Here is a 22,723-nt window from a genome sequence, read left to right as displayed (position 1 = left end):
TCATAATTAACTCCTCCTTCTGGATGTCTTCTGGCTAAAACTTTGATTTTTCCTAATTTATATTTTTCTCTGCCTTCAACATCTAGTAAAGTAGCGATAAGCTGTTGGATATCATCCCAATTAAGATTATGAGTTTGAATGATATTTGCAAATAAATCAATTATCTCTTGGGGTTTTTCTGAAAATGATCCAAAATGTAATTTCCAATTCAAAAGGTCTGTGGTCGTAAAAGGAACATATTGTAGCATTGAAATGTTAGTGTTATCTGGTCCAGGAACCAACATCTCTCTTAGAGGGGCTATATTTTCTTCTGTTTTTATTCCTAACTTGCTCCTGGTGCTGCTAGAAACTGAGGTTTCACTTTCAAAGTTATTCAAGCTTTTATCTGTTTCTTGAAGGGATCCAGCTGTTGCTAATTTTTCTTCCTCACCAGCTTCTGGCTGAAATTGGGCTTCTCTTTCAGGCAGAGGGAGTGGAATTTGCTGATTTATTCTCCCTTCTTCTCTTCTAGGAACGTAGGGGGTGGTCTGGCAATTTCCTCCCTATCTTCCTGGCTGAAAATCTTAGCTTTTGTTTGAGGCTTGGCTTTTTGGCTTGCCAAATATATCTTTGCACACTCTATCTGACATTTTGCTAACCATCTCGGTTTTGTGCAATGTTGATTTTCCACTGGTCAATGTAGGGATACTGGTCCCAATAACCATTTCCAGTCACAATTTGATGAACCCGTGCAACGAGTTCGGGATTCGCCGATCCCATTTTTGGCCACCCTACGCCCAGGGCAGTCCACTCAGATTCACATAATCTTTTTAACATGGCTGGATTTGGTTTTGGATCTCCATAATCCCTAGAAAAACCCTTTTTGAACTTCGCACATGCACTGGAGTGGCGTCTGGTCAACGCTCTCCTTTGACTTTTTCCCACCCATTTCTCTAATACACTACCATTGATCACTCAGCATGAGCTACAATGGTTTAACCTCCCACACACTCCTGCCTATTGAAGGCTTAAGGACGCCACCTTTGCCTTCTCAGGGGGTGATCAGTCCCCTCTTCAGATCCAAAAGGGATCAGGTTTTCCCTGTTTTACAATACTTGCCTGCAGGCGTGTTCCAGACTCCTTTGTTGATTTAAGATCTGTCTGTCACCCTCATGGATCCTCAGACTGGAATGCTTCCTGATGGGTTAATTCCCTTTCCTCCCATCGAGTTCTCCTCGTAGTCAACAAAGCCGGCTTTGGAGCTGTCGTCGTTTGGCGGAGAAGTCGCCATAAATCTTGTGGAAAAATAAAGCCTTAAAAAATATAAGGACTTTTACGAAATTCCATGGGTGAAAGAGAGATCTTTATTTTTGCGCAAAAAGGTTCAGAAGTGATTTAACAATCAGCAAATTTCTGAACAAGGGGGGAGGGTCTAAACTAAAGCTTTATAGGTTTCTTTCTCTCAGGAACAAAGGAAGCATAGATGGAATCTTACATTGTATATGGAATCTACTTTGTGTAACATTCAAATAGTTTCTCACACCTTAGGTCCATTTCTCATGGGAATACAATGAAGGCAGTTTTTTTATATAATGTTTCTAAATATGCACTAGGTCATTCACGTACTGTTAATACAGCTTTTGGCTAACAGCTTTCTTTTCAGAGATTATGCAGACACATGATTTTTGCTTTTAGTGATTTTTCATTATTATTATTATTTTACTTTATTCTTCTTTATTCTATGTTATTCTATTTCCCACTTTACAATAAACAGTACCTAGGAAATCTGAAGTATTTGATTTACACAGCTGACTAGCTTTATAAAAACCATAGGAAATAAAATACATGGCATGCATTTACAAAAGCACACTGACAGAACATTTAACAATAGAACTTGAAATACGTAAGTTTCTATTTGAGAAACAAAAGGGAAATATCATATTGCAGAAGTGACAAGAACATCCGAAAGAATAAAAGCATAACTTGTATATCCATTCCTCCAATGACAATATTCTAGGTGAGAGAGCGGATTACAATGCTGAAGGAATAATCCATAGTCCAGTCTATTATATAAATTGAAATACTACTTACCGTTAATATATCGGAACTCAGAGCCTAAGACGGATCTATTGTGTATCTTATTAAACTGATGGTTTTCATATATAAAATTTATTAGGTTATAACAACAGTATTGCTAGTGCTTTAATGTGAGCATAGATAACATTTTTTGGAAAGTAGCTTGGTATATAGACGTATTCTGAAACACGGAATTCAAATAGAATTTTCTTATAGTATGCTAACGTGGATTACAGAAACTTCCAAGGAGCATCCCAACAGCTACCAGTAATTCAGAATTGAATTTATAACCTTACAATTGCGCTCCAAAATGTAGCCCTTTACAACCAGCACGACCGCAACATACCAGAAATGTACTTTTGTTTTCTCTTTCTAGCGTTTAATTTTTATCTCCAATTCGCGAAACTAAAGCGATGGGAGATCATGTGACATTACCAGCCCGCTGCTTTCTGCTGGAAATGGGAAGGTGCGTGTAAATGTGCGTTACGTTAATCTCACCCGGAAGCTATTGTATGAAGGTCACGGACTTCGCCCAGAGGGCGGACGCCGGGTTACGCAGAGAGGGAGGGTTTCCTTGGTTTCGCGGCCGATGGGTGGGCAGATGAGGCCGGCCTTGCCCTGGCTACGCTAGAGCGGCGCGAGGAGCCTTCCCTTCCGGTGCAATATGTTCAAAAGAATGGCTGAGTTCGGGCCTGACTCTGGTGGGAGAGTGAAGGTGCGAGGGCCGCTGGGAGGGGGCTTTTGGTCAATTTGCAAACGGCTTCTCTTCCTCCTGAAGGGCAATGATAGACGCCCAAGGCGATCGCAGGGTTCGACACATATTTGGTCCCTTGGGTCGGTTTGTTGCACAAGTTCAAGTGTACTGATTGAGTTAAAGAGGCTTGCGAGTTAAAGAGGCTTGCGAATGGTTTCGAAGGAGGGAACCGTCTTTTAGTTGCTGCAGCTAACAACGAAAGGTCCTCTGGAGCTTAGAGACCTAACGAATTTATTTTCATATAAATCTTCGAGAATTAAATCCCTAATTCTTTCCTTGGAAAGCTGTGTTTCACGTACCTTTTCTAGTTTTAAATATAAATTTAACTCTCCCTAAATTTAATCTTCGTTGCTTTATATCAGCGTTGCTGAATTAACGAATCGCTTATTGATTATATTTTTTATTACTTCAGATTGTATGTGTATCCTTCATTCGATTATGACTTCCTAGAGTTAATACGTGTAAGAAAAGGGATGCTGAAGCTACAGCAAATATTTAAGTAGTTGCTAGTGTTTAAAACCCCATATACAGTACGTAGTTGTGGTTAAAATGAATTATCTATTAAATATTACCTGGTTTTGTATGGTGAAAGCATAGTTTGCAGTATTACAGACAAATGACATTCAAATCATTTGTAAGGTATTCTTCAAAATGATGCTGGTGTCTGGATTTATTTACAGGTAGCCTTTTGACCACAATTGAGCCCAAATTTTTGCTGCTAAGTGAGACAGTTGTTAAGTGAATTTTCCCCCATTTTATGACCTTTCTTGCCACAGTTGTTAAGTGAATTGCTGCAGTTGTTAGGTTAGTAACATGGTTGTGAAGTGAATCTGGCTTCCCCGTTGACTTTGCTTGTCAGAAGGTCGCAAAAGGTGATCACATAACCCTGGGACATTGCAACCATCATAAATATGAGCCAGTTGCCAAGCATATGAATTCTGATCACATGACCTGGGGATAGTGCAATGGTCATAAGTACAGTTACAAGTTATTTTTTTCAGTGTTGTTGTAATTTCAAATGGTTACTAAATGAATTGTTGTAAATCAAGGACTACCTGCCTAATTTTTAAAAATAGTTTGTCTCTAAATCTTTGTAATTCAGAAGATTTGTATCAATTAAGTTTGTAGCCTTCTATAAGTATTGGGAGTAAGAGCTGATAAATTTGAATGTATTGGATTACACAGCGAAAGTTCTAGTTTCTTATGTTTAAACCCTATTGGAAGTACTGGTTTGACTGTATTGCTTATTGACTGTTTATTATTTTATAATACTAAATTGTTCAACACTACTTTTATACTTACATTCTAACTTTCTGCCTTCAGGAAACTCAATATAGGAAGTCCACGACTTATGACCACAATTGAGCCCATCATTTTCTTTGTTAAGTGAGACATTTGTTAAATAAGCTTTGCCCTATTTTACAACCTTTCTTGCCACAGTTGTTAAGTGAATCACTGCTGTTGATTATTTAGTAACCCGGTTGTTAAGTGAATCTGGTTTTCCCATTGACTTTGCTTGTCAGAAGGTTGCAAAAGGTGATCACATGACCTTGGGACACTGCAACCATCATAAATATGAACCACTTGCCAAGCATCTGAATTTTGATCACATGATCATGGGGATGCTGCAAAGGTCGTAATTGTGAAAAACGGTCATGTCACTTTTTTTAGTGCTGTTGTATCTTTGAACGGTCACTAAATGAATTGCTATAAGTCGAGGACTACCTGTATAGTTCCAGAAGGCTTTCATCCTTCTGGGAGGAGAGGGAATGAATGTGCTGATGATTATCAAATCTCTTCAAGGACCTTTTCTACGTTTTTGGGATTAACAGACACAAACTCTTCCAGATAACCTTGCAAATTTTAAAGTTTTTAAATATATGCTTTGAATTCCTAGATCAGGGGTAGGCAACCCAAAACACTCAAAGAGCCACTTGGACCCGTTTCCCACCAAAAACAAAACACTGGGAGCCGCAAAACCCTTTTGATAGCTAAAATGAAGATAACACTGCATATATCCTTTTTTACCTTTATTATAGGTGTGTGTGTGTGTGTGTGTGTGTATTTTCTGAACAACCAAAGACATACATACATACATACATATATATATATATATATATATATATACACACACACACACACACACACACACACACACATACACATATACACATTAAAAATAAAAGTAAAAATATGACTCTTGGGAATATCCATACTATTAAAACAATGATCACCAAGAGAATGCTTTAAGAGAATAAAATTACATACACACACAGGTAAAAAAAGGATATATGCAGTGTTATCTTCATTTTAGATGTCAAAAGGGTCTCTCTCTCTCTGTCTCCCTCCCTCCCTCTCTATCTGCCCTTGGTCTGCCACTCCTCTTCCCCCACTCTCTTTCTTTCTTTCTCTCTCTCTCTTCTCTCTCTCTCTCTCCCCCTGCCTCTCTCTCTCTCTTTCTCTCTCTCTCTTTCTCTCCCCCCTCCTATCTGCTGCTCACCTGGCAAGCTTCAAGTTGTTCTCCAACAATCTCAGGGGTAGGCAACCTCGTCTCTTTTATGACTCATGGACTTCAACTCCCAGAATTCCTGAGTCAGCCTAGCTGGGCTAGCTAGCTCTCTCCTGCCCTTCCTGCTTCCTGCTTCCTGCAGAGACGCAGCAAAGGGAGGAGCTCCGCCCAAAAAGCTTTTCAGTGCCTCGGAGAACACTGTGAGTGTCTTTTACACACACACACAAAAAAAAAAAAAACCACAAACACACACACACACACACACAGAGAGAGAGAGAGAGAGAGAGAAGTGCAATTGCCTCTCTCTGTCTCTCTCTGCAAAGGCAGAGGAGGCTGGGAGCCACAGGTTGCCGACCTGTGTCCTAGATAAAAGTAGGCCAAATTAAAAAAGTAACAGACTAGAAAAAGAAAATAGAAGTAGAAAAGATATATTTTCTGCTTATTAACTACTTTTCTACTTATTAAGTATATTTACTACTTACTAAATATGTATTTATAATAATATATAAAAAAATAATTTCTAAAGTTTTTGTAATTGAAAATATAGTGTGACTTGTAAATCTATACTATATGCAGCTTGGAATTCTTAATATAGTAGTAGTAGTAGTAGTAGTAGTAGTAGTAGTAGTAGTAGTAGTAGTAGTAATAATAATAATAATAATAATAATAATAATAATAATAATAAAGTTGGAAGGAACCTTGGAGGTCATCAAGTCCAAACCCTTGCTCAGGCAGGTAACCCTATACCAGTGGTGGCGAACCTTTTAGAGACCGAGTGCCCAAACTGCAACCTGAAATCCACTTATATATCGCCGGGGCGTGGCCAAGTGGGTGTGGCTACCAAGTGGGTGTGATCACCAAATGGGCGTGGCAAGAAAGACAGCCCCGGCCACCATTAATGCTGTGCCACCGCTGCATGTATTTTAATGCATGTTTACCCTGCCTTTAAATGTAGGACCAAAATTTACAGAAAGTTAGTAAATAATAAATAAGAACAGGCTGCTTTCATTTGAACCATAGATTATAGTAGGGACCTGGAGGGATTTTCTTTCAGTGAAGATGAAAGAAAATATATGAAAGAGAGGGAATAAAAAGCAAAGCAGAAAGGAATAAAAAGTGAAAAATGTCATGGAGGTTATAGGATTCGTGGATCAGAAATAAAACAAATCAGTTTTAAGAGAATAAATGGCAACAAATGGAAGATTCAAACTAGTTTTAAGGGAATAAAAGGAAATAAATGGAAGTATTAAACCACTTTAAACAATAAATGGAAGAATCAAAGCAGTTTATAAAAGGAAATAAATATCGGCAAACACGAATGCTTTAACCAAATTTTTGTAGCCCAGATGTGATAGCCTCCTCAGAGATTACATGCATATTTGTGCAGTTGTGCATTAGAATAGCACAAAATGTTGGTTTCAAATAATTTTATTGTGCAATAAATGAATGAATAAATGAAGCAACTTTGATCAACCCCCCCGACCCTCCCATTTGCTAGCAAAGTTAATAGCACGTGGGAGTCCACCCACCCTCCGCTATCAGGTTGGCTTCTCTTAACCTGCCTAACCCGCGGTCAAAAGCTGCAGTGGCTCCTCCTCCTCCTTTCCCCTTTCCCGCCTCAACCAGGAGGAGGTGGGCAGCACTTGGCACCGGAGCCTTGGCTAAGCTGACGGCTCTACTTCGCTGAAAAATAAAATAAGTAAAATAAGTGGGCTCGACCTCTCTAGGCACCAGGCTCCACGACAACGTAGCTCCGCCCCCGTCTCTGGCTTCGGGGGTCTCTTGCTGAAGAGAGAGAGAGAAGCGGTGGAGAGGCGACCGGCTCGCTTATCGGAAGAGGACAGACGGACGGCAGGCAGCCAGCCCGGCTCGCCTGGGCTGTCGCGTGTTGTCTGCAACATTCAGAAAGCTCTTCTTCCCCCACACGTGCCGCTTCTCCTTACTCCCTGCACGGCTGAGGATGCGAGACTCCCGCCTGGTCGGCTGCCTGGCTCCGGTTTCCTTGTTCGCCTCAATCCCTCGCCCCAGCCAGCCGTGCTAGCTGCTGGGCTGGGCTGGGGTGTTGCTGAACCCTTTGCATGGGGTAGCCGCCACTGCCTCTGGCCTCGGTCCATCTCTCCGCTGCTGCGCCTGCTGCCGGGAAAAATGCCCCGGCAGGAGCTGCCTTTGCCCGAAGGCTGGGAGGAAGCTCGCAACTACGACATCGACCACACCACCAAAACCACCAGCTGGGTTGACCCGCGGGACAGGTGAGGAAGGACGGACTGGAGGAGGCCGAGCCAGTCGGCTGGGGAGGAGCCTGCGCTCTATGGGAAGAACTTGGCCGCAGAAAGTACGTGGGCCCGGGAACGCGTGTGCGTGTTTGTCCGCTCGTCAGGTCGCTCTCTCCCTCCCCCTAGTATTGTTCCTGGCAGGTCAGGATGTTTTGAGAGCGATCTCTGAAAATTTGGGCCAGTATTAGGCAGGTGGAGAGGGCGCGGGGCAGCTGCACGAGGGGAAGCCGGCTGCAAATTTACGGGAAATGCCGGCAGCCGCGGGGTGTTTTCTAGCCGCTGTGCCGGGCTCTTTGGCCTCGGCCTTCCCTGGTGGCCCCCGGCTTGTCCGCTGCGATTAGTGGCAGGTGGAGAGGGCATGGGGCAGGCTGCACAAGGGGAAGCCAGCTGCAAATTTACGGGAAGTGCCGGCAGCCCCAGGGTGTTTTCTAGCTGCTGGGCCGGGCTCTTTGGCCTCGGCCTTCCCCGGTGGCCCCCAGCTTGTCCTCTGCGATCAGTGGCAGGCGGAGAGGGCGTGGGGCGGGCTGCACACGGGGAGGCTGGCTGCAAAATTACAAGAAGTGCCGGCGGCCGCGGGGTGTTTTTTAGCTGTTGGGCCGGCTGCGAAATTGCAGGAAATGCGAGCAGGGTGTTCTGGGGCCGCTGGGGTGTCCGGTGGCCAAGCAGAGGAAATTCAGTGGCAGGACAGAGACGAAACTTACCGCTTTCGCTTGTTCTCTCTCTTGCTTTCTCCTGCTTGTTCTCTCTCGCTTTCTGCCGCTTGTTCTCTGTCTCGCTTTCTGCTGCGTGCTCCGAAACCGAAACTTCCTTAGTTTATATAGAAAAAAGCTGCGCATGCGCAAAGAGGAGGGAGGCAGGAACGGCTCTGCGTGCCATCAGGAATGGCTCTGCGTGCCACCTGTGGCACGCGTGCCATAGGTTCGCCACCATGGCGCTATACCATTTCGGACAAATGGCTGTCCAGTCTCTTCTTTAAAACTTCCAGTGTTGGAGCATTCACCGCTTCTGGAGGCAGGTTGTTCCACTGGTTAATTGTTCTGTCAGGAAGTTTCTCCTTAGTTCTAGGTTGCTTCTTTCCTTGATTAGTTTCCATCCATTGCTTCTTGTCCTGCCTTCAGGCACTTTGGAAAATAGCTTGACTCCTTCTTTGTGGCAGCCCCTGAGATATTGGAACACTGCTATCATGTTCCCCCTCGTCCTTCTCTTCATTAAACTAGACATACCCAATTCCAGCAACCGTTCCTTATATGTTTTAGCCTCCAGTCCCCTAATCATCTTTGTTGCTCTTCTCTGTACTCTTTCTAGAATCTCAGCATCTTTTTTACATTGTGGTGACCAAAACTGGATGCAGTTCCAAGTGTGGCCTTACCAAAGCATTGTAAAGTGTTATTAACACTTCACGTGATCTTGATTTTATCCCTCTATTAATGCAGCCTAGCACTGTGTTGGCTTTTTTGGCAGCTGCAGCACACTGCTGGCTCATATTTAAATGATTGTCCACTAGGACTCTGAGATCCCTCTCACAGTTACTACTATTGAGCAATATACCCCCTATACTATACCTGTACATTTGTAGAACCTAAATGTAGAACCTTACTTTTTTCACCATTTAATTTCATTTTGTTAGATAGTGCCCAGTGTTCAAGTCTGTCCAGATCCTCCTGCATCCTAAGCCTGTCTTCTGGAGTGTTGGCTATTCCTGCCAGCTTGGTGTCGTCTGCAAATTTGATGAGTTCCCCATCTATCCCCTCGTCCAAATTGTTGATGAAAATGGTGAAGAGCACTGGGCCCAGAACAGAGCCCTGGGGCACCCCACTACACACGTCCCGCCATGCGCCCCTGCTATGGACCCATCTAACAGGCCAAATGAGATTGCTTGTTTTAGCCTCCTCACCAGAATGCCCAAGTTCCCCATTAGCATCGGGCTAATGAGGCAGCGGGTGCAGTCAGAGTCTATTAAGGCTTTCACTTTTACAGCTTTGGGCATGGAGGGAGCTAATATAGTCACTGTATTGAGGATGGGTGCAATGGGTCCACTTACCAGGGTTTCGCCCTCTGAGTTGTCGTCTGAGGTGTCCACAAGCCCTGCGATGTAGGCTGGAGTTCCTTCCCCACGTTGGGGAGAGCTTGGGGACTCCACAGTCTCTATTGCTCTCATGGCGGGTTCTTTTGGCTTGGCTGGGGACTTTCTGGATTTCCTGGTGGGTGATCGGTCTGGATTGTGCTGGGGGGCTTTTGAGCAGCATTCTATGGCCCAATGCCCCTCTCTCCCTCATTTGAAACAGCCCATTGGCTTCTTGGCTGTAGCCGGTGGCTTCGCTGGCTTGCACGTCAGCTCAAGCGGTGAGTGGCCCCATGGTTTTCCTTGGTGATGCCTCTTCAGTAGGTCAGTCTCTGCTTCCTCTGCCAGGACGTACCATTCGTCGAGTTGGTAGGGGTCCCCCCGGGGCAGGCAAGCATCATACAGGTCGTAATTTAGGCCATCTTTGAAATTGCTAAGGAAGATGTGTTCCAGCCAGATTAGCTTGCTGGCAATGGCCCGGAATTTTTTCGTATATTCGGCTACCGGGCGTCTGCCTTGTCTCACCGTTTTGATTCTTTCGCGGGCTTTGTGATCAGCCAGGGGGTCCTCAAATCGCCTTCTCAGAGAGGACATGAAATGGTTGAAATTGTTGAGCTCTGGGGCATTGGAATCGTGCAAATTCACCACCCAATCTGCGTCCGGTTCATCCAGAGCGGATTGCACAATACAGATGCGGGCTTTGTTGCTAGGGATGTGCCGCCCGTATTCCTCCATGTAGCTGAGGACTTGGGTTAGGAAAAACCCCAAGTGTGTCAGTTCCCCCTTGAATTTCGTGTCCAGCGGTGGGAGTCTTTGAATGGATCGATCCCTTCGCCAACAGTAGTATTGTCTTCCATCCGGATCGCCATCTGCAGGTCGGCGGGGAATGGGGGTTGCTGAAATGGTCGCTACTGGATCAGCAGACGTCCCCGGGACTACCGGTTCCAATTCCCCCTCAGTGTCTTTCCAGCTGTAGCTCAAGGTGCTGGTGCAGCCATGGGGCTCAGAATTCTCCTCCCCTAGAACAGGGCTTTTCAACCTTTTCAACCATTGTACCACTTTTAGGATATGGCAACATCCGAGTATCACCAGTCGCCTAGCAAGGTGTCAAAAACTTGATGACCAAAAAAAAAGAAAAAAGTGATAAAGTACAGGTAGTCCTCGACTTACAACAGTTTGCTTAGTGACTGTTCAAAGTTACAATGGCACTGAAAAAAATGCCACCCAAGCCACAGCCGAGCAAGACGCCTGCCTGCCTGGCGGTGCTCTTCCTCCTGTCCGAGGTTTTCATTGTTGTGAGCATTTCTGTTGAGGATTGGCAGCAGCGGTAGGGTGGGGGGGTGTTTGGTTTTTATTCCCCCCCATCTGCTGGGTGGTTGCAGCAGGTTTTGGTCACTTCACATGGCCCTGGGACACTGTAACCATCATAAATATGAATCAGTTGTCAAGCATCTGAATGTAAATCACAAGACCCTGGAGATGCTTCAACATTCCAGTTGATCGGCTCTTCTTCTGGACTCAGTAGAAGCACCAGGATCAGCACCAAGCTCCAGGTGGAGCCTGGCACTGATCCTGGCGTTTCCGGTGAACTCTGACAGCCCTGCAGCTCCAGCCATCTCTCGCTCAGGCTTGTGCGGTACTGCCACCGGTTCAGCTCATTCCCCTCCCCCGCTACCACTTTTCTAGGATGGTCACGTACCACCTGCCAGGTGCCAATGTACCACAGGTGGTACCTGTACCACTGGTTGAAAAGCCCTGCCCTAGAGAGCCGAGGGTTCTTTTTATCCGGTTGATAGCTTTCTCTAGGATCCAGTTCAAGTGCTGTGCCCAACTTCCTTCCTCTTCGCTAACATGCAGGGATTTCTCCATCTCCTGCTTCCATTCTGGTTGGTGGAGCCCCCGTCTCAGGGTCACCTTTCTCGATCTCTTTTCCCACTCAGCTTTCTTTCCAACACTTATTGACCACCGAGGTTTGCGGTTAGGCATCTCCACTACCTCTTATCCTGAGGAGTAAGACATTTCAAAATCCGACAGCTGGCAGGTTTTCAGTCGGGGGGAAGGCTCCTTCTCCGTGGGTTTTTCTCCCTTCCCTGCCTTGTCGTCTGACGTATTTTTTGCAAAATCCCCCGGTAAGGTTCTTCCTTCCAGGTTGACTATTACTGCAGATTCTGTCTAATGTAAGGAACCACTTCAATCCACATCTTAAGAAAGCAGAACTCTTGGAAACGGTTTCTTCCAACAGGAACTTTTATTAAGAGAAATTGATAGTAGGCATGATAGACAGGATCTGAGGGATTTCCTTACAAATCGATGTTTTTAAAGTGTTCCTAAGCAACCCCACCCCACAGTTCTTCCGGGTGATTCAGACCGGCAGATTTCTAGGTGTTAAATCCAGGAAAGATAACACCAATCCGGCTCCGTTGGCACGATCATTCAACAGCTCCTCACACAGATTCCGGAGGCTGCATCTTTTCACACACACACCCTTTTCCTCGCTGGCTGGTAAGGAGGAGAAGTTCAAAGGGGCATAGGATGAAAGGCTAATGGTTACATTGTGATGGTTAGCAGATCCAAAAACGAATCAACAAAAGGTTACTTTGTAGTGAATAGAGGAAGTGAAAGTAATAAAACCTCCATGCATACCCCCCTCCCCCGTAGGAGTATGACAGGATCCAGGAGAGAGTAAGGATTGGTTTTATATCAGAGAAAATAGATAGAAAGGAAATATAACTGGATACTGACACTAAGTGTTCGCTGATTCGTTGTTTTTACTTTTAATTTGTGTCTCATCTTTATTATTTTTATAAATAATTCAAAGCAGCAAACATGTCCAACATGCTTTCCTCCTCTTATTTTTCTCACAAAGTGATTTAGGCTGCAAGTAACTTTCATGGCTAAGGCAGGACTAGAACTTATGGTCTTCTAATTTCTAGTCTTGTGCGTTAATAACTAGACCAAACTGGGTCCCTTTACTGAGTTCTAAAGGAAAAAAAATAATCTAAGAAAGAATCTTTAACTTTCTGTGTCCTTAACTATAGGACAGAGCTTCAAAGTAAGAATATAAAATGATTTTGCTTTTTTCCTTCAAGGGTGTAACTATTGTAAAACCCATTGTTTATGGTAATGTTGCCCGCTATTTTGGCAAGAAACGAGAAGAAGATGGGCATACACATCAGTGGACAGTTTATGTTAAGCCCTATAGGAATGAGGTAAGCAAAAATATTTTCAACGATAATGCATTTTTTTCAATTTTTGAATATTTTGGGTGTTTAAAATGTTATTAGGACATTGCTATTCTGTACAATCAAATAAAATATATAGGGAAAGCTAGCAGAATGCCCCATGAAAGATTATGATCTACAGAATTTGGCTAACAATTTTTGCCACAATCTAAAGTGATTTTGTATAGAATATAGGTCATTTCTTGATAAATATACTGGTGATTTATTCATATTGTCTTATCAGCTATTATAGTTTGGAAGACACACAAATATTGCACAAGGAAAATAACTTAAAATCTGAAAAAAAGTACTGGAATTACTCAGTGGAATGCTATGTAACAGAGATTAGAAGGGAACATTGAAACAGTATAAAGCATACATTCTTATTGGCTCTTTTTAATTTTAGGATATGTCTGCTTATGTAAAAAAAATCCAGTTCAAGTTACATGAAAGCTATGGTAATCCACTAAGAGGTATGATTTAAACAGTCTTTGAGGAAAATAGAATAGTTTCACTATTTTTCAAAGTTGGATTATCTAATATTTAGTGTTTCCTCCCTTTTTTTAGTGGTAACTAAACCACCATATGAGATCACTGAAACAGGTTGGGGTGAATTTGAAATCATCATTAAGATATTTTTTATTGATCCTAATGAAAGGCCGGTAAGTAGTTTTCCTAGTGTAAACATCAGTACTCAATTTTATACATCTATTACCCTGATGAAATCACATTCTATTTCAAGTTAGCTAAAATGTGGTGGGTCCTGTACACATTGCTAGTATTTTCTGGAAAGGAACTTTTGTTTATAAATTTGTGAATTTTGTGCTAAGGTTAAAGAAAAGTCAGCTGAATTGTTTTAAGCCATGTTTAGAGAAAAAGCACTAGCGTGAGAGAGCGCTTAACTGGGTAAAGCTGTACATGTTTGAACATGACTTTTTAAACAGTGGATTACATCTGTCACCAATTCCTAAAGTAGTCAATGACTGTAATTCTGCTCATGGTAGAATTGTAAGTAAATTATTTGTGATTGACATGTGGGTCAGTTTAGCTGGAGTTTAGTTGGAATTTTGAGAACGTGAAAGAGTGCATCCTGTTTAAAATAACAGTTGGGGAAAGATTGAGAAGTTTTATCTGTATTTAGAGGATGAATCACTTAAATGTATCACTTTGGGCATTCTTTGCTTTGTGTCTGGGAATGATACAACAGTTCTATGTGCCAAATTATGAGGAAACAAATATTTTGCAGCATAATCTTAAAATGGTTCCCTGTGTCTTTATAGAAAATAAATGTAACTAATGAAGGTTAAAAGATGTGCCTTCTGAAAAAAACATGGTTTATATCAGCAAATAGACAGTGCAATTCCATTGCAAGTGACCTGTAATTACTAATTCTTTTAAGTTTATTCTTGTCTGTATACAGTAAATTTTCAGTTTCAGTTATCATGGCAAGCTGAAATATAAAATATTCAATTTCTGTTCTGCTGTTTGATTGGTATATTTGGGTAGTAACCAGGTTTCTCTATTATACAGGTGACTCTATATCATTTGCTGAAGCTGTTTCAGTCTGATACAAATGCCATTTTGGGAAAGAAAACTGTTGTTTCTGAATTTTATGATGAGATGGTAAGATAACAAAAACTTACATTAACTTTAGGAACAGGAATTGGATGACTGTCTCCCCTTCTTTCCCTTTCCTTTTCAGACTCTGATAGTCTGAATCTGCTCTGAAGGGTGGTTCCCCAAATTTTTTGGTGCATGTTTGGATTTATAGATGGAAAGATCAATTAGATTGTGAATATTCTAGTTATCAAATTACATAATTATATATAGTCCATTTTACTGTGAAACATTACAGTCTAGCAAATAATAGAAATGTATTACTTTTTTCCAACAGATTTTTCAGGATCCTACTGCTATGATGCAGCAATTGCTAACTACATCTCGTCAGTTAACACTTGGTGCTTATAAGCATGAAACAGAATGTAAGTGCTGAACACCAAGATTTCAGTATTATATGTTGATTTTATAGGATTTGAAACTTGATTTGAAAGACCCTCTTTCCTATTATTATTGTATGACTTAAACTAGATCTTCACTTTCGCTTTGGCTTTCATGAAAATTATATTTTATTTATTTATATATTATTTTAGTCCAGATAGAGAATAGGTATGGAAAGGTCACCTTTGCATAATCATTTTGATTTATGTAGATTATGCCAATTTTGTATTCAAGATAACCTAATCCAGTTGTTTTGGATTCCTAATATGATACTTTTATTTCAGCTATAGTTTAAAGGCATTGTATGTTAAAAATACGGTTTGTGTTGTACTAGCAAACAGTAGCACATGGTGGTGTAATCTTTTTAATTCAAAATAATAAAGACTTTGCCTTTCTAAACCTTGAGAAAAATATTGAAATAATTAAGCAATATACCACATACATTTTTCTTCTAGTTGCCAGTGTAGAAGTAAAAACTCGAGAGAAGTTGGAAGCTGCTAAGAAGAAGACCAGCTTTGAGATTGCAGAACTTAAAGAAAGATTAAAAGCAAGCCGTGAAACTATCAACTGTCTAAAAAATGAAATAAGAAAGCTTGAGGATGATGATCAAACTAAAGATACATAATACCTATTTATTACTTTAAGAGATTTCACATGAAATTTTCATCATGGAACCAATAACATATCCCCTTTTCTGAGAAGAACTACATATAGGCATTCTGAAGAGATTTGGGGGGGGGGCGGGAGGAAAGAAATTCAGCATGTGACATTTCACTAACTAATTTTAAAAAAAAAATCATAGTTTTAAGTTACAGTTGACTTCACTTATTTTTAAAATGGTGACTTTCTCTAAAGAAAAACAGAATGTATTGCTGCTACAACCTGTTTATGTTCTAATGTATTAAGGAGTATATGAAATCCTATGATATTGTTATTAAGTGTATAGTCAAAATTCTACTTATTTACATAAACCATCACTGCCTCAAGAGAAATAAAACTTTGTACTAAGCGCAGCTAAACCAAGTCTCCTATTATTTTCTTTCCCTAGATTTCTCAGAAACTTGAGATAGAATTGCTGTACAAAGAAATATCAGTGGTAGGTTTACCCTTACAGATGACAAAACTGATCATGACCCTGTTTGGAAACAATATGTCTGATGTTGTGGAGTTCCACTAATAAAAGTACCATGTGAAACAACATATATTTTCTTTAATATTAAAATACGATAAAGTATATAAATTTATACAATTCCTTTTGTTGGTAATATGTGAGCTTGTTATAAAGTTGAATTTTCTCTGTTAACAATTTATTATCTATGTCCATTCACAGTGATACAGTTCACTAATAACTGAAAATTGCAAATTTATAGAAAAGGTTAAAAAATAATGAAAACCAGAAAAGCTTAAACCATATTTACATATATATAAACAGAACTACCTTAAAAAATAAAAATATTAAGATAATTAATATTTAGTTGCCTGTCTGAAGACATGGGTCTTTTATAAGTGAAGAATTTAATGTCAAACACAATAAAGGAGTACATTTCTTTTCTTGGGAATGAGTTAGGAAAGAGTTTTCTTCCATGGGCCCCTGAAAATGAAGTGAAACATCTCCAGTAAGTTATTTAACTGTTTGCCCAGTTCATAATTGGGTTCTAATCCTAAATCCTAAACAGCCCAAGACTCTACGGTAATCAGAAATGCTAGAAACCTGTGCAAGAAACCTCACAGGTGGTTATTATAGGGAAAAAAGGAAGAAGAAGGAATATTAGATATATTCACCACCTTGAGTTATTCATAAATTATAATCCAGTGTAGCAACCATTGCAACGTTTATGATGAGAAACACAATCCCCGTTATGCTTTAATAATGTAGCTTAATAATTTAGTAATAATTTAGCTTAACATTTTGTGCCAACTTTTGAAGTGAATATCCAGTTTGCATTTGGTTTGATGAGGTTGGGTGGGTAAAAGAAAGATTACCAGGTACCACTCATCACCTGCCCAATACCATCCGAACAGTGAAGCATGGTGAGTGGCAGCAGCATCCTGTGGGGGTGTTTTTCAGCAGCTGGGACTGGGAGACTTGTCAGGGTTGAGGGAAAGCGGAATGGAGCAAAGTACAGGGATATCTTGAATGAAAACCTGTTCCACAGCATTCAGGACCTCAGACTAGGCTGAAGGTTCACTTTCCAACATGACAACAACCCTAAGCACACATCCAAGACAACATAGGAATGGCTTAGGGACAACTATGAATGTCCTAGAGGCCCAGCTAGAGCCCTGACTTGAACCCTATTGAACATATCTGGAGTAACCCGAAAATGGCTGTCCACCGATGGTCACCATCCAACCTGACTGTGTTAGAGGATTTGCAAGGAAGAATGGCAGAAAATCCCCCAATCCAGGTGTGCAAAGCTTGTCGCATCATATCCAAAAAGACTTGAGGCTGTAATTGCTGCCAAAGGTGCTTCAATAAAGTACTGAGTGAAGAGTGAATACTTAATGCTAATGAGATATTTCAGGGTTTTTTTAATAAATTTACAGACATTTCTAAAATTCTGTTTTTACTTTGTCATTATGGGGTACTGAGTGTAGATTAATGAGAAAAAGAATTTTAACAACTGTTAAAAGCTTCAAGCATTTGTCACTGAAGTGGAAGTATGTTTTAAAATCCTTTAAATCACCCAAGGATGCCAAAACAAAAAGTAACAGTAAAAAGAAAAAGAGACTCTAAAAGAAAGTCTAAAAGGAGGCATACATTGGATATACAGTCAGGAGGAAACTCTAATCAACATGGGGCAACAACACCCAACAACCAAAGATAAAGGACCTATTTCAGATAATGGACACTGCAAGTAAGACTCCTTTTTTTCTCCTGTTGTAACCACTTTAAATAAGCTCTGCTCCTTACTGGATTGGGAGGACTGTCTTTCTGTGGAAAATGAGGCTCCATTAGAAGACATGGAAGAATAAGGATAATACTAAGAGCAATTTTAAGAGAGACTTGGATTTGATTGCCAAGAATTGCCTCTTGACAGCACAAACAGTTATTGCTGTATTTGATCAGCTCTTGGAAGCAAATAAAAAGATTGAAGAAATAAAGTCTCTAATGGGAAATTAAATCTCTAGATTAGATAAGGAAGTAAATAGCAATGCCCATGCTCCAAAACTTACTTTGAATTCATGGACAGCTTACATGGACTGGAGGCCTCAAAATGGAGAAGACACGGAGGAGAGGCTGTTCTACAGAGACATAGGATACTATACAAGTTGTGGATGTTCTCTTAAATGGGCAGGTGGCATAACAGATGAGTAATACTGAACTCGTCTTTCCCAACTTTTACACTGCAGGGTATATCCTAATGAACTAACAGAGATTTCGTGGTTCCCCAACAGACATGGCTGTAAAAGAATATTGTTAACCTTTGGGCAGATAGTTCTTCCATCAATGTTGCTTTGGAGTGAAAGCTTTCTAAGAAAATATTGTATTCAGCCAATACGGGTATTTTATACCACCCAAATTCAGCCTCTGCTAAAGGCTGGGCAGAGAGCCAAGTTAGAGAGGGAGGCTGACTCCAACCTTGAAAATTCCAAAACATTTAATGGCCAAGCAAAGAATCCCTCTATTAATAAGGATAGAACAAGGTAAGGATGATAAAAAGAGAACTCAGATCTACTTAATGGACAGTTACAGTTCATGGATGATGAAGAAGAATTAATCCATCAGTTTGCCACCCTTTTCCTAGGAGATCAACAGTTGAGTTTAAAGAAAACCAGAATAATTAGTTCAATGTTGAAATTGGCAGCTAATGCAACAGAAAGTCTGAACACTCTGCTCTCCACTAGCTGTTCTTCCATGGAACTTTTATCAAACTCGGTTTCTGAAAGCACCAAAACCCAACAAATAAAAAGAGAAGATGTGTCAGTCCAAAACAAAAAGTAAAGGAAAAGGACGTAACAGTAGAGGTCCAAATTAACAATCCAGTACGACAACTAGATAATGACAAGGAGGATTGGAACCCTTGTATATCAGTAGAAATGCCAGTTTTAGATCAAAATCAAGGGAATATCAGTAATCAAGATAAAGAAGAGCAACGACTACAACTTACAAGGAGGAATATTGAATTTCACAATAACTGTGTTTACACAGGAAGCATAGTGAACATTGATCCAGCTCCAAAAACAAGTTGACATCCGATATCTATTCCCTATTCAACCAACCCAGTCAGAATATCCTGCTTTTGGGACTTGTGACTTGGAACATAACTGGCTGGAAAGAAGTAGTTGACAGTGGACTAGTGAGTTTCTTATCTAAATTTGATGTAATAGCCATTCAGGAAACCTGGCTAACAGATGGGCTTTCCCTGCCCAAAGAACAAAGGGCGACCCTCTGGTGGTCTATATATTTTTATTAAGCAAGAAATGCAATGGCAGGGGGAGAAACTATATAATGAAGATAAGTTTTCAAATTTTTTAGCTGTGAAATTTAGATATGAGGAGTTTGAATTAATATTGGTAAATGTATACATTTCTCCAAACACATCCCTATTGGACATGTTTAGAAGTCATTCTGTATGATATATCTGTACTGTATCCCAATCCATAATTATATTGTTGGGAGATTTTAATGCTAAGTTAGGTCCATCCTTGCATGAGTTTGCTCAAAAGAAAGGATTCCCAAAGGAATTTCTTGATAATCATCCACAGTGGCTTTCTAGAGACAACAAAAGTAATACTGACAGTCTGTTCCTACTTTCTTTGATTTTTAACGGTAATCTCCAAATCTTGGGAGGTAAAACTAATAACTATATATACCCCTACACACAGCATTTAACCCACTCAAGCAGTGTGCTAGATCTCTTCTGTGTATCAAGAGATAAAGTTGACCTCTTTTCAGAGGTTACCGTACATTTAGGCGATGAAAGTGACCATCAGCCTGTGAGTGTAACATTACAAGGTTGCTCAGACTTAAGATCATATAATATGGCCGACAGATGGCTCATTAATGTGACCCAAAATAAAAGGTTAGTCTGGGCTAAAATTGATATAAAATTTATATAAATAAATATAAGGCAATATCAGACAGTCTTAAAACATAGAATGCTGTTAACTGGGCTAGAACAATTCAGTCATCTACTATCAACTGGCTATCAGTCTCCAAAGCATTTTTTAATTTTTGTAATATGTTGAAGAAATATAACTAAAACCCGTGCTAAAAGTTGTGCAGGTAGGTCTTGCTGGTTTGATTTTGAATGCCAGTCGTTGAAAAAGAAACTGAAGGCAGCCACGAGACTTGCTCAGAGGAGTCCTATTGCTCATATACAAGCTGAGATGCGATATATAAGAAGAGAATATAAAAAACTAAAAATTAAAGAAAAAAAGTTTTGCCATTTCAGTCTGGTCAGAACTCAAGCTAGCTGCCAAAAGTTATAACTCAGTAATATTTTGGCACTCTGTAGGAGGAGTCCTAAAGGAACGGAGATTTGCATTTGATATACCAATCCCGGCTAAGGACTGGGAGAATTAATATCAATGTCTGTTTGCTTCTACGGAACCTGTAGAGAAACCATCTTTAAGCAGTGGCTTAGTAAACACTAGAATGCCACCCCTTTGGCCTCCAGTCTCAGTAAAAGAGGTACAATCCATCATTAAAAGACTAAAGAGCAATAAAGCCCCAGGTGAGGATTTTTTACTAGCAGAATTATTTAAGAAATTCCCCGGGTGGTGGGGTACAGTAATGGCAGGTCTTTTTATACATATAAATAACACCTGCCATACACCAGATGGATGGAAGATGGCAATAGTTGTCCCCATATATAAAAAAGGAAATAAAAAGGATCCTAGTAATTAAAATAGAGCTGGAAGGGAATTGGAGGTCTTCTAGTCCAACCCCCTGCTCAAGCAGGAGAATCTATACTATCTCAGACAAGTGACTGTCTAGCCTCTTTTTAAAAATCTCCAGTGATGGAGCGCCCATGATTTCAGGGGGCAAGCTATTCCACTGGTTAATTGTCCTCACTGTCAGGAAGTTTCTCCTTAATTCCAGGTTGCTTCTGTCTTTGAACAGTTTCCAACCATTGTTTCTTGTCCTACCCTCTGGTGCTTTGGTGAATAACGTGACCCCCTCTTCTTTGTGGCAGCCCCTCAAATACTGGAATACTGCTATCATATCTCCCCTATTTCTTCTTTTTTTAGACTGGCCAAACCCAAGTCCTGAGCCATTCTTCGTATGTTTTAGTTTCCAGACCTTTGATCATCTTAGTTGCTCTTCTCTGAATTTTTTCTAAACTCCCCACATTTTTTTTGTGGTATGGTGACCAAAATTGGCTGCAGTATTCCAGGTGTGGTCTTACTCGAGTTTTATAATGCAGTACTAATACCTCGCGTGATCTTGATTCTACGCCTCTGTTTATACAACCCAGGATTGTATTAATTATAGGCCTATTAGTCTTATTGACCTTGTAGCAAAAAATATATGTTAGGTTCCTTTTGAATAGAATTGAAATCTGGGTAGAGGAAATTCATACCCTCGCAGAAGAACAAGCAGGTTTTAGACAAAATCGACCTACCATCAATAACTGCTTTGTCTTGAACCATCTAATTGCCAAATATACCCATAAGAGGAGACCCCTGTTTGCTGCTGTTATAGATCTTACAGCAGCATTTGATACTGTAAACAGAGAAGTACTATGGATTAAATTGACATCTCTTAAAATAGAACCTAGATTGCTAGCTTTGATTAAAGCCCTTTACACAAATACCTGTTTGAAGGTGCGGTATGGGGTTAATGGGGCCCTGGCTAACAGGATTTACACAAACAAAGGGATAAGACAAGGGTGTATCCTGGCCCCAGTATTATTTAATCTATACATTAATGACCTATCAGGGTTAATGAAACATCCCATGGTACATATGCTGATGATCCTAAACAGATACTGTAACAGCTTGCTCTATGCCAATGATATGATCCTATTATCGTAGTCACAAATAGGATTATGCAGGCTATTAAGAAGGTAGAAGAACTCCTATTGCCAGGACAACTCCCTAACCATCAGTAAATCTAAATCAAAAATCATGGTGTTTGGAAAACATCATGAGACATAGATGGCAATTAGATGGTAAACTAATTGAACAGGTTAACACCTTTGTATACTAGGCATAATGTTTTCCAAGACTGGATCTTGGGCTTGCCATCATCAACAGAGCACATGCAGAGCAAAGGTTCATTTGAATCTGCTGCTTAAATTAAAGAATCATAGTTATCCAGGGCCCTTGTTCCATTAATCAGAGTATCTAAAGCTAAGATTACTCCTTTAATCTTGTATGGAGCAGAAGTTTGGGGTATATACTCAATTACAGCACTAGAACAAATGCAATCCCAGCACCTGAGATGTATATTGGGCATAGATTTAAGAACATCTGCTGCAGCAGTAAGAGCTGAACTGGGTATCTATACAATTCATGCTCTATCCAAAATCAGAACATATAATTACTGACATAAAATTAATGAAATGGAGAGTGATAAACTCCCCAAGTTATGCCTACTAGAGCAAATAAAATTACAATCACAAATTTCCTGGTTCGCTAAATTGACAAATTTTGTAAGAAGCTGTGGCCTTCCTGTCTATTGCATAACAGGAGAACGATCTAAAAAAAGAGCTGCCCAAAAATTAAGGATATAGAAGCACAAAATGACATAGCTATCCTTAGTAAGATGGGTAACTTGAAATGGCTGAGCAAATACAGACACACTTTTCAAGCAGACAGCTATTTGAAATTACAATTGCCAAAACATCTTAGGGAAATATTCACATGAGCAAGATTTGAACAACTTGACACAATGATCAG

At 40.5% G+C, this 22,723-nt stretch overlaps 1 protein-coding gene across 1 annotated transcript; it reads left to right on the top strand.

Annotated features, from left to right (window-relative positions):
* Nucleotides 1–2,613: 2,613 nt before the first annotated feature.
* YEATS4 (YEATS domain containing 4) lies at nt 2,614–16,070 on the top strand. The gene is made up of 7 exons (XM_039344508.1): nt 2,614–2,770; nt 12,743–12,862; nt 13,281–13,347; nt 13,442–13,536; nt 14,405–14,497; nt 14,769–14,856; nt 15,328–16,070. The coding sequence occupies exons 1-7, from the start codon at nt 2,720–2,722 to the stop codon at nt 15,495–15,497; spliced, it is 684 nt and encodes a 227-aa protein (XP_039200442.1). The 5' UTR covers nt 2,614–2,719; the 3' UTR covers nt 15,498–16,070.
* Nucleotides 16,071–22,723: the final 6,653 nt, after the last annotated feature.

The sequence above is a fragment of the Crotalus tigris genome, unplaced genomic scaffold, assembly GCF_016545835.1.
Source record: "Crotalus tigris isolate CLP2741 ecotype Arizona unplaced genomic scaffold, ASM1654583v1 scf7180000017916.3911339, whole genome shotgun sequence".
NCBI classification, from domain to species: domain Eukaryota; kingdom Metazoa; phylum Chordata; class Lepidosauria; order Squamata; family Viperidae; genus Crotalus; species Crotalus tigris.
Note: the sequence above shows the minus strand (reverse complement) of the source record. Positions and strands in the feature narration are given on the sequence as shown.